The sequence below is a fragment of the Rana temporaria genome, chromosome 4 (genome assembly GCF_905171775.1).
Source record: "Rana temporaria chromosome 4, aRanTem1.1, whole genome shotgun sequence".
Classification (NCBI taxonomy): domain Eukaryota; kingdom Metazoa; phylum Chordata; class Amphibia; order Anura; family Ranidae; genus Rana; species Rana temporaria.
Genome location: NC_053492.1, coordinates 285,433,948 through 285,446,483, shown reverse-complemented (window position 1 = coordinate 285,446,483; position 12,536 = coordinate 285,433,948). Strand labels below are relative to the sequence as shown.

Below are 12,536 nucleotides of genomic sequence, written 5' to 3'. Positions count from 1 at the left end.
AGTATTAATTATATTGTCCAAAAACCTGCACCACTAGTAGCTGAAAATTCTTAAAATTACCCATGAACCACCTCAAAGCACCTTGTCCCCATGTTGATGAGGACAAGGGCCTCTTCCCAACAACCCTGTCTGTTGGTTGTTGGTGTCTGCGGGCGGGGGGCTTGTCGGAATCTGAAAGCCCCCTTTAATAAGCCCCCCAGATCCCAGCCCCCCACCCTATGTGAATGAGTATGGGGTACATTGTACCCCTTACCATTCACCTAGAAAAGTGTCAAAAATAAAACACGCTACACAGGTTTTTAAAGTCATCTATTAAGTAGCTTCGGGGTCTCTCCTGATTTCTTCTCCCCTCTCCGGCTCTTCTGCCTCCTCCGCTGTCTTCTCCCCTCTCCGGCTTTTCTCCGCTCTCTGGCTCTTCTCTCTCCGGCTCTTCTCCCTCTGTCTGCTGTCTTCCGCTCTTTTGCCCGGTCTTCTCCGCTGTCTTCTCCCTCTGTTCTTCTTCCGATGTTGACTCAACGCTCTCTCCCGCTCTAATGCCCGGTGTGCCACTACTTAAATTGGAATGGGGCGGCATGCCATGTTGAGGGCATGCGGCCTGGTACGGTTCATGACCTGCCGGGCTGCGTGCTCGGATAAGGGTCTGGTATGGATTTTGGGTGGATCCCCGTTCTGTATTTCCAGCATAGGGATTCCCCTTAAAATCCATACCAGACTGAAGGACCTGGTATGCTCTTGGAGGGAGAACCCATGCCGTTTTATTTTTATTTTTAATGTAGCATGGAGTTCCCGTTCAATATCATCAGAGCACAAGTCGCATGCCAAAGTTGGATCAGGCAAGACGGCGATCCGACATTGATCCGACTTCAGTGTTATTCAATGGGCTGAAGTAGGATCAAAGGTCGGACCAAAGTAGTGCAGGGAGCATTTTCAAAGTCGGACCAGTTAAGACGGCTCCCATAGAAAAACATTGAATTTCACACGTCATGCGACATGAGCTCCCAATGTCGGAAAGTTTGTCTTACCAGTGTGAACCCGGCCTAAATACCACTTTCATATTAACTCAATCAGCTACACAGTTGGGATGAGGGGGTGCTCTCTGCCTCTGTATAATAGTACTGGATGCCTAATTGGCCAGTCAACAATTGCCAGTGATGTCATGTGGGAAGAAGAGAGTGAGTTATATATATCCTTATATCAGAATCAGAATATTTTATTAATCCCAATGGGAAATGATTGAATTATTATACACAGAGATACTAGGTGTTTTTCTTAACTTCCATTAGCTAATTGAAGCAGTAGGGGAGTGAAAGGAAGTTAAAGCGTTTGTTAACCCAAAAAAAAAAAAAATGGATCCTGTTCCCTTAAGCGTGAATAACAAACAGCACAGTGCTTGTGCTGTGTATTTTGGCCCCCTGTATCACCTGAAATACTTGGCTGATTCTGGCAATTTCTACCCCCCCCTCTGTACACTGACCACAATATATATCAGGGCTGCTGAGACTGTGGTCAGTGTATGTCCCTCCGTCACACACTGCTATCTGCAGCTCTCCCTATGACTCCTCTGTGCACTCGACAGGAGGGAGAGGCCAGGAGTGCAGAAGACGCACCCGAAAAGAAGGGGGATCCGGGCTGTTCTGTGAAAATACACTGCACAGAGCAGGTAAGTATAACATGTTATCTTTATATATATATATATATATATATATAAAAAAAATATATAGGGCCAGATTCACGTAGGAGAGCGTATATTTCTGCGAGCGTAGCATATCCTATTTATACGCCTCCGCAACTTAGGCCCCATACACACCATAGAATCTATCCGCAGATAAATCCCATCAAATGGGTTTCTGCGGATAGATTCTATGGTGTGTACACTCCGTCGGATATTTATCCGCGGATAAATCTCCCCTGGGATGGATTTCCAGCAGATGGATATTTGCTGACATGCTCAACAAATCCATCTGCTGGAATCCATTCCAACGGATGGATCCGCTCGTCTGTACAGACTTACCGGATCCATCCGTCCAAAGGGATTCCCCGCACGCGTCGTAATGATTTGACACATGCGTGGAATTCCTTATATGACAGCGTCGCGCCCGTCGCCGCGTCATAATAGCGGCGACGGCGCGACACGTCATCGGCAGAGGATTTCAGCGCGGATTTCAATGCGATGGTGTGTACACGCCATCGCATAGAAATCTTCTGAAATCCTCGAGAGGATTTATCCGCGGATACGGTCCGCTGGACCGTATCTGCGGATAAATCCTCTCGTGTGTATGGGGCCTTAGACAGGCAAGTGCTGTATTCAGAAAGCACTTGCTCCGTAAATTCGCCGGCGTAAGCCCGCATAATTCAAATGTGGAAGAGGTGGGCGTGTTTTATTAAAATGATCCGTGACCCCGTGCAAATGAAGCGCAGATCGTACGGCGCATGCGCGCGCATGCTCAGTATCATGTCGAATTTACTTCCTAAGATACGCCCACTCAATGCCTGTGACGTGAACGTAACCTACGCACATCCCCATACACGTAGGACTTACGTAAACGACGTAAAAAGATACGCTTGTTCCGACGTCCGTACTTTGCATTGGCTGCGCCTCATATAGCAGGGGTAACTTTACGCCTAACGTAAACGGCGTAGCGGGCGCAAGTACGTTAGTGAATTGGCGTATCTACCTAATTTACCTATTCGACGCGTAAATCTACGGAAGCGCCCCTAGCGTCCAGCGTAAATATGCACCCAAGATACGACGGCGTACTAAGACTTACGTCGGTCGGCTGAAGCCAGATTTCAGGCGTATCTACGTTCAAGAATACCGCGCATAGATACGACGGCGCATCTTGTAACTTGTAACCTGTACATGAATCTGGCCCATAGACTTTACAATTACTTTAATGATCAAGCTTTGTGTGTAGAAAAAATAAAAAGTAAAGTGCTAATAAATAATCTATCATATCAAGATTAAACATTGCCACGTAACTTTTAAATATGATAAATACCACCAATTTATAAGTATGTTCAGATCAAAGAGGAAGGGTGAGAAAAAAACAACAGAGTGAAGGCAAAATACCATGTCCCCAAGGTAAAGAAGACAAGGGTCTCTTCCCACAACCCTGGCCTAGTGCTTGTAGGAGTCTGTGGGCAGGGGTTTATAAGAATCTGGAAGCCCCTTTAAAAATAGGTTTCCAGATACTGCCCCTCACCCAGCCTGGTATGGTTTCCTGGCTTATCAGACATCGGACCCAGACAAGGGTCTGGTATTTATTCTTTTTTTCTGTGGGGTCCCCCTTAACATCGGGGATTAGGGTCTGGTATGTATTTTTACCCCATGTTTTTTTCAGGCCCAAGTGTGTGGCGCCTGAACTCCCACTGGTTGGAGGACGAGCTGGTACAGGAAGAATATTCAAAGGGTATAGTGATCTACTGGAAAGAGAACACGGGCGCAGTGGACCCGCTCACAGAATGGGAGGCCTTTAAGACCACGTTGCGGGGTACTTTTATGTCTATTACTGGCATTTTACGTAAAAATACCCCAAAACATACAGTGGAATTAGAAACAGCTATCTGCAGAAACTAAAATAAATGGTGATTCTGCGCAACATATCACACTAATGGAATAGTGATATCACATAAACAAGATAAATGTAAGAGCTGACAAATAATCAGCATATAGTATTAAATGCAAAGAGAATAGTGAGTCCAAATATAAATATATATATACTCAAATAGTGAATAGTGAGTCCAAAATATATAATACTCATAAGGCGAATGTGCAAAAATATATAAAGAATATTGTGCAAAAAAAACGGAATGGAAGTTCAATCCCAATAGTAAGCACAAATCAGCTGTCAGGGCAGATATTCTGAATGCACTGGATGAAGGTGAGCACCAGCTCTATGGTGTGAGTGCACGGCCGTGCGATAGAAGATAAACCAGATCCCTGGCTGAGCTCCCGGGACTCTTACCTCTCAGCCCTCCTAAATGGGCATTGATGTACAGGTCACTCGCAGCCTTCTATGGGTGGTCCCTGATGTTTCCTCTCTTGATCTGATGGATCCTTCCTTAATTGGGACAGATGCTCCTCGAAACCAGATGGATGATGTGGGTTATAAGAGAGAGAGAGAGGGGACTCCCATAGTGAGGTAACGTTTGGTGCAGGTAAAATATGTTTATTGAGGAAAAACCTGCACTTACATTAAAAGAAAAATAAAAGTGCAACGAGGAAACAAACAAGCGGCGTTTGAATCGCCAGCTTACGTCACTCCGGGTGTACGTCCTCCAATTCCTACGCGTTACGACACCACGTGTCTTCGTCTGGGTTTTCCCCAGACGAAGACACGTGGTGTCGTAACGCGTAGGAATTGGAGGACGTACACCCGGAGTGACGTAAGCTGGCGATTCAAACGCCGCTTGTTTGTTTCCTCGTTGCACTTTTATTTTTATTTTAATGTAAGTGCAGGTTTTTCCTCAATAAACATATTTTACCTGCACCAAACGTTACCTCACTATGGGAGTCCCCTCTCTCTCTCTCTTATAACCCACATCATCCATCTGGTTTCGAGGAGCATCTGTCCCAATTAAGGAAGGATCCATCAGATCAAGAGAGGAAACATCAGGGACCACCCATAGAAGGCTGCGAGTGACCTGTACATCAATGCCCATTTAGGAGGGCTGAGAGGTAAGAGTCCCGGGAGCTCAGCCAGGGATCTGGTTTATCTTCTATCGCACGGCCGTGCACTCACACCATAGAGCTGGTGCTCACCTTCATCCAGTGCATTCAGAATATCTGCCCTGACAGCTGATTTGTGCTTACTATTGGGATTGAACTTCCATTCCGTTTTTTTTGCACAATATTCTTTATATATTTTTGCACATTCGCCTTATGAGTATTATATATTTTGGACTCACTATTCACTATTTGAGTATATATATATTTATATTTGGACTCACTATTCTCTTTGCATTTAATACTATATGCTGATTATTTGTCAGCTCTTACATTTATCTTGTTTATGTGATATCACTATTCCATTAGTGTGATATGTTGCGCAGAATCACCATTTATTTATATTCCTGTTTTATGTCATGTAAACATAATTAGGTTTTGCTGCACTATATATTTTTGGTGGATTCACTCATTTAGGATCCATTTTAGCGCAAAAGCACTTTTCACTTTATCTGCAGAAACTACCTATGCCTCTGACCCTAGTCCAGCTAATAGAGATACTTGGCTGCAATGTCGTAGGGAATATGAGCTCTGCTTACTGGACCTCACACAAAAACACATGCTGCATGCCATACAAAAGTCTTTTGAACATGGTAACAAAGCTGGCAGCCTCCTAGCTTATTTGACTAGACCTGAGCACTCTCCCATTTCTATCCCACTAATTATGACTGCACAGGGACAGATTAGTGACGCGCCAAGGGACATCATGCTGACGTTTTTAGACTTCTACAAAGACATTTACTCGTTTAGAGCAGAATACACAGACTCCCAACTTAATGACTACTTGACCCAGATATGTCTCCCCTCCCTCTTTTTAGAGGCGCCTCTCTCTGTTAAGGAAATTGCAGTGGCCATCTCGCAACTACCGACACATAAGACACCAGGCCTAGATGGCTTCCCTGCTGAGTGGTATTCCCAGGTTCAACACTTACTATGTGCATCTCTTCTGCAGACTTATAATAAAGCTCTGGCTGCTGGGATTCCCCCCCACCCCCCACTATGAGGGAGGCCTTGATTATTCTATTACTGAAACCACGCAAGGACCCTCCTAAATGTGACCATTCCGCCCGATTTCTCTAATTAATGTTGATATTAAAATTCTTGCCAAAGTATTGGCCAACCATCTGAACACCGTAGTTGCAAAACTGGTCAGGAGCGATCAAGGGGGCTTTATACCTGGCAGATCTACGAGAATGAATATTCTTAGACTGTTTCGCAATGTCCAATATCCCCACGAATGTACACCTACCCGGGCCATTGTGTCCTTGGACAGTGTGGAATGGCCTTATCTTTTTTCAAGTACTACAGTAGTATGGCTTTGGCCCCTGCATTATTGCTTGGATAAGACTCCTCTACACCTCCCCACAGGCCGGCATAAGAGTAAATTCCCACACTACATACACCTTTTCTATTACCAGGGGCACTAGACAGGGGTGTCTGTTGTCACCCCTCCTGTTTGTTCTGGCTATAGAGCCGCTGGCTGTGCGCATCTGATACTCCCACCAAATTAGGGGACTTCTTATCGCTTCCATAGAAGAGCGGATCTCACTTTATGCGGATGACACCCTGCTGTACCTGGCTGATACCCAGGACTCACTAAAGACGCTGTTATCAGAGATAGAGGACTTTGGTGACTACTCTGGGTTTCAGGTGAACTGGGACAAGTCTAATCTTTTTCCTCTAGACCCTCATGCCACCTTGCAGATTCATCCAGACTCCAGACTTCAGCTAGTGTCCTCTTTCAGATACCTGGGGGTCTTAGTGCAGTTACCCTTGTCCTACTATATTGAAAACAACCTGTGTCCCTTACTGGCCCAGCTACAAATACAGACTTAGCAGTGGATGGACTTACCCCAAGACCTGATGGGAAGGGCTAACACACTTAAAATGATCTATCTACCTAAACTGTTATTTGTACTAGCCAACACACCCTGTAGGGTCCCTAAATCCATCTTTAAACGGATAGATACAATATGTACGACATTCCTGTGGAATGTTAGATCCCCAAGGATGGCGCTAGAGACAGTACGCTTACCGCCGCATATGGCGGGTTTAGCGTTCCCTAACTTTTATTTATATTATTTGGCTTCCCAACTGGTCCACATCCATGACTGGCTACACCCGGTTGCGGCAAATGCCTGTACATCCACTGAGGGAGCCAGCGCCTCCTCTCTGAAGACTCTCCATAATATTATATACAGAGGTCAGGCTTTGGCCAGGCTAACTACCTCGCTCTCCCTGTTTAAAATAACTGTTTCCAAAATTTCTAAAGAGTTAGGTCAACTACCCCTAACAACCCTCTGTGGTTCAACTTTAAAGAACTATGCTCTATACCTGACCTGCAACGATGGTACTCCAAGGGAGTTAAATACCTGTGCCATCTATATGACACCCAGGGGTTTAAATCCCTCGAACAGATAGGGGCTGACTTTGACCTGCCACGCTTGTATATGTTCTTCTACTACCAACTCCGGCACGCCATTCTTGCCCAGTTTGGCTTTTTGGAAAATCCCATAGTTATACCTCAGTTAGAGAAAGTACTGTGACACCCTGACCCCACAAAACTTATCTCCACATATTATGCTGCCCTTATGACTGACTGCAACCCTAGATTTCGAATGGCCCAGGCGAAATGGGCCTCTATGGACTCTACACTCACAGAGGATGACTGGTCAGAATTAAGTAAAACATACAAGACCTCCGTAATATCATCCAAAGGCCGTATCATTAACAGAAAACATTTTCATCTATCCCACTTAACCCCTGCTAGATTACATAAAATGGTCTTGGCTCCCAAAGCAGACTGTTTTAGAGGATGTGGCCAAGCGGCAGACTTTATACATTGTTTCTGGATCTGTCTAATAGTTCAGAACTTTTGGATAGAGATAGGGCCTTTCATTTCATCGGCAATAGGCCTCCCAAACATTCTCCACTCCTAAAACTGCCCCCTAGGCATTTTGGGGATCTCCACATTTCAACTCATGCAAAGAGACTTCTTTGTATCCTCCATTTCTATGCAAAGAAAGCCATACTATTGTCCTGGAAAGGATCACAGGTACTTCTGAAATCCATTTGGTTAAAACTGATTAATGATTTGATACCTTTATACAAACTTACGTTTGAGGTTCGGAAAAGAACCAAAACCTTTCACAAAATATGGGGCAGATGGCTGGCCAGCCCTTTAACCATTTATGCCAAATTGATAACCTGCTGTATAATGTTCCTAAACATGCAGTGCAACTAAACCAAGTACATCCTCCTGGTTACTCTGTAACTAAAGAAGTACATATCAGCTACTCCTTGTAACTTTACATTTAATAAGTGCATGGACATGTAAAATGGAATCTGTTTTTTGACCACTCAAGTGTATTTCTGAAATATTACAATGCAATAAATAACCAAAGTTTTTCTTTTGTATGTTGTGTAAATTATGTAAATTCTATAAATTCTATAAAAATATCTTTAAAAAAAAAAAAAAAGCATCAGAAAAAGGCTAGAACCATTACCTTTCTACTCATTCCAGGTCAACGACTTAGAAAGCATTGAAGTCAAAGTACCAAAATATGAGCCAGGAAGCTATCATTCTTGAAGGAGACTTCAGTAATGGAAGTCTCCATCGGTCTCTCATGACAGCGCTCATATAATAACTTGTGTCATTGCATTAAAATACACATTTAAAAGCATATTTTACCACAAAACTGTAAATGTAGTCTAAGACAGTCGTGAAAATGCTGGATGTTAAAATTAATGTTTTAGTTTAATGTTTTTTATCTTTTTTGTGTGTTCCTTTAATAAAATCACTGATATGTAAACAGGACACGTGAGGGTATCATGGTTTAAAGGGGGGATGTTCACTTTTAAGGGGACACATGGTAGGTGCTTACATATTCATGGCAAATAATGCAATTTGCACAAACCATTTTTCAGTGAAAATGTATTTTCTGCTAAAAAGCACTGTAATGTGTTTAAATGGTATTGTTTGTATGATTACTGGGGATTTAGGTTTGCATTCTAACATTTGAATTTCTTGTTTTTGTCTCGTGATCAGGAGGACAATGAGGATTTGAAGTGCCAGCTCCAGTTTGTCAAAGAGGAAGCAATGTTAATGAGGAAGAAAATGGCGAAGATTGATAAAGAAAAAGACAGACTAGAGCATGAAGTGCAGAAGTACAGATCATTTTATGGAGATCTTGATAGCCCTTTACCAAAGGGAGAGGCTAGTGGACCCCCTACGACAAGAGAGGCAGAACTGAAACTTCGACTGCGTTTAGTTGAAGAGGAAGCTAATATACTCGGAAGGAAGATAGTAGAGCTAGAAGTAGAAAACAGAGGCCTGAAAGCTGAGCTGGATGACCTGAGGGGAGATGACTTCTCCAGCACATCAACCTCTCTTCCACGGGAGCAAAGTGAATCGGTATCAGAACTGCGACAGCACTTGCAGTTGGTTGAAGATGAAGCTGAACTTTTACGACGTAACCTTACTGACTTGGAAGAGCAGAACAAACGGATCACTACAGAGATGAACAAGTACAAGTTTAAGTCTGGCACTCATGAAAGTTCTCGGCACAGTGACAACGTCAAGACAGACGCCTTACAGGAGGAGCTTAAAACTGCACGTTTGCAGATCAATGAGTTGAGTGGCAAAGTCATGCAGCTCCAGTATGAAAACAGAGTTCTTATGTCTAACATGCAGCGCTATGATCTTGCTTCCCACCTTGGTATCCGAGGAAGTCCCAGAGATAGTGATGCAGAGAGTGATGCTGGGAAAAAGGAAAGTGATGATGATTCTCGCCCTCCGCACAGAAAACGAGAAGGCCCCATTGGTGGTGAAAGTGACTCGGAGGAGGTGCGCAATATCCGTTGTCTTACTCCCACTAGGTCTTTTTATCTTTCTACTAGTGTTTGGCAGAAGAATTTTGCTGAGAGGCAGCAGGTGAAAGATATTAGGTCTGAGGCTGAACGACTGGGCAAGACAATTGACCGGCTTATCTCAGATACAAGCACTATAATCACTGAAGCTAGAATATATGTGGCCAATGGTGACTTGTTTGGACTAATGGATGAGGAAGATGAAGGCAGCAGAATACGAGAACATGAATTACTTTATCGGATCAATGCACAGATGAAGGCTTTCAGGAAAGAACTACAGACATTCATTGATCGGCTAGAGGTCCCAAAGTCATCTGAAGACAGGAATGCTGATGATCCTCTTTCAGTTAGCCAGGTAGGTGTTGGTTACAGTGCTGGAACACATACACTTAATACAATTTTTTTTTTATTTAACTAGCATGAGGTAATAAAATAGTTTTAAAAGACAATCATTAATGTAGTTATAAAATATTATATATTATATATATATATATATATATATATATATATATATATATCTACAAACATATTAGCCTCTAGGCATTGTTCCCTGACGATAAAATTACTATTCTGTCCAGGAGCATTCTGAAGATATTTTTAGTGTTAGGAAAACAGGCATCTCTCTCTTATGTCTTGTATTAGGCTTAGATTAAGGGAAATGCGACAAAGATGTACACAGGTGTTCATTCATACAAATGCATGGTATAGGGTATAATGTGCAAACTACTGATCTTAAAGGTTGGAGAATACATGTATACATTACTATACAGACCCAGCAAACTGTTACTTTAAACACTCTAGATTTATTCCTTGAGTACTGAAATATTTTTAACAAAATAAGCACCCCATATGCACTATAGCTAGAAGAGACCCTTAGGTCAAGGTATGTACAGTGTAGCTCAGAGAACCTGCTAAATACAGTAGTGCCTAGACTTTAGCAGTGATATGTATATTAAACCCTATATAGCCACATTGCATAGTCATCACATAACAATGCAGAGTTCCTTTGTCTACAGTGTAAAGGTGATATGCTTGAAAAAAGTAAACTGTGCATTTTTAATAATTTATAAAAAAAAAAAAATAGATGTAATAATCTACTGTGGAAAAATAAAGAAATTACATTTTTGTAAGTGTTTTGCATAACTGCCCACCAATTTCTTAATAGATTTTTTTTTTTTGCAAATTATAATTTTTATAAAAACTTACATAACAATTACCACATCATCCACATCTTATAACAGCAAGTCCCTCAATTTTTTGTTTTACATGTTATAGTCCAACCAGGCATTAATATCATGCAGGGACCACCTTAATACTTATAATCCTCATATATTAAAGATTCTTAAAGCACTCACCCTACAAAAAAAAAGACACCAAAAAAAAAAAAAGAAAATGAGGAAAAAAAGATAGGATAGAATTCTTTCTGCTTCAGTTTGCATCAAAGATGTCTACTGTTAGTATTGCCAAACAGCTCTGTCTTTGATACATCAGTCCACGGTATATTTTTCCAGCAGCAGATCCCGCAGTCACATTTTGGGGTTCTTGAAGACATATTTTAACAAATATTCAGTTCTTAGGCAGAATTTGCTGGTCCAGCCCATACTAGATAAATGAATAGTCATTTGAAACTGATGACAATTGTAGACCATGTTATCTACAGTGGAATGATTGATTTCTAATCATTTTGAAATCCCCTTCTTTTTGACGGCATTAGACAACTCTTTTTAGTTTGGCATGATGACATCATACACTCCAATAACAACACTAACACTGTACACTAGCTCCTATATATGTGGAGTTTCAATAAGACAGATTCTCCCTGCATACTCCCCAGGGAGGTTATAAAAATTGTTATCTAATCTGAAACACATTTAACGTGACAGATCTGCATTTTTGTTAAAGGAGAAGTACGGGCAAAGCTTGTTTGACTGTACTTTTCCTGTGGATCACAGCAGTGCAGTTTGCTCTGCTCTCCTGTGACCTGTTTTCAGCCAATAGCAGGCTGAAGCTTGCTTTCAGCTGACATCACAGCTAAGCTGGGGAAAGATTGCAACCATATGCTCAGGATCCACCCAGAACCGTGAGCCACCAAGAGCCTAAGCCAGCCGCTCCTACCCCCTCCACAGCTCAGCGCTCCAGTGAGCATGGGGGGGGGGGGGGCTGAGCAGAGAGACAGTCACCAGCTTTCTGCTCACAGAGCACTGAGAACTTAAGTGATCAGCGGTATTTGGTCGCTTAGTTCTCAGCCTTAGAGCTGGGAGGGGACAGATGCAGCATTGCACTGATGCTGCATCCACCTAGGTATGTAAAATTTCTAAAAAAACACCCCATACTTCTCTTTTAACTTACAATATGTGAATACATACATCAATTTTGGGTTTCATTTGGCAAAGTATATCACTTTTATGAGTTGGCACTGTTTAAATAAAGATCGAGGCCCAGATTCACAAAGGAATCGTATCTATGCACCTGATTCTTAGAATCAGTTACGCATAGATTTCCCTTAGATCCGACTGGCTTAAGTGTGTTACACCGTCGTATCGTAACTGCATATTTACGCTGGCCGCTAGGGGCGTGTACGCTGATTTACGCTTAGAAATATGTAAATCAGCTAGATACGCGAATTCACGAAAGTACGCCCGGCCGACGCAGTACAGATACGCCGTTAACGTTAGGCTTTTCCCGGCGTAAAGTTACCCCTGCTATATGAGACGTATATGCAGCGTACCAATGTTAAGTATGGCCGTCGTTCCCGCGACAAAATTTGAAAATGTTACATTGTTTGCGTAAGTCGTCTGTGAATGGGGCTGGACGTAATTTACGTTCATGTCGAAACCAATACGTCCTTGCGGCGTATTTGGAGCAATGCACACTGGGATATGTCCACTGGGATATGTCCAAAAATGTCAATCACGTCGGGTCACATAACATTAACATAAAA

The 12,536-nt window shown here is 42.6% G+C and overlaps 1 protein-coding gene across 2 annotated transcripts in view; it reads left to right on the top strand.

The window, feature by feature from the left end:
- The window catches only part of SOGA3 (SOGA family member 3), an 89,520-nt gene that overhangs the window by 24,583 nt on the left and 52,401 nt on the right, over positions 1–12,536 (top strand). For both annotated transcript variants that reach the window (XR_005748701.1, XM_040350389.1), the window contains exon 5: positions 8,775–9,950. Coding sequence is in view for 1 of the 2 variants with exons in the window: in XM_040350389.1 (XP_040206323.1) it covers positions 8,775–9,950 (1,176 nt within the window). In the remaining variant the exon portion in view is untranslated. The remainder of the gene's footprint in view (positions 1–8,774; positions 9,951–12,536) is intronic.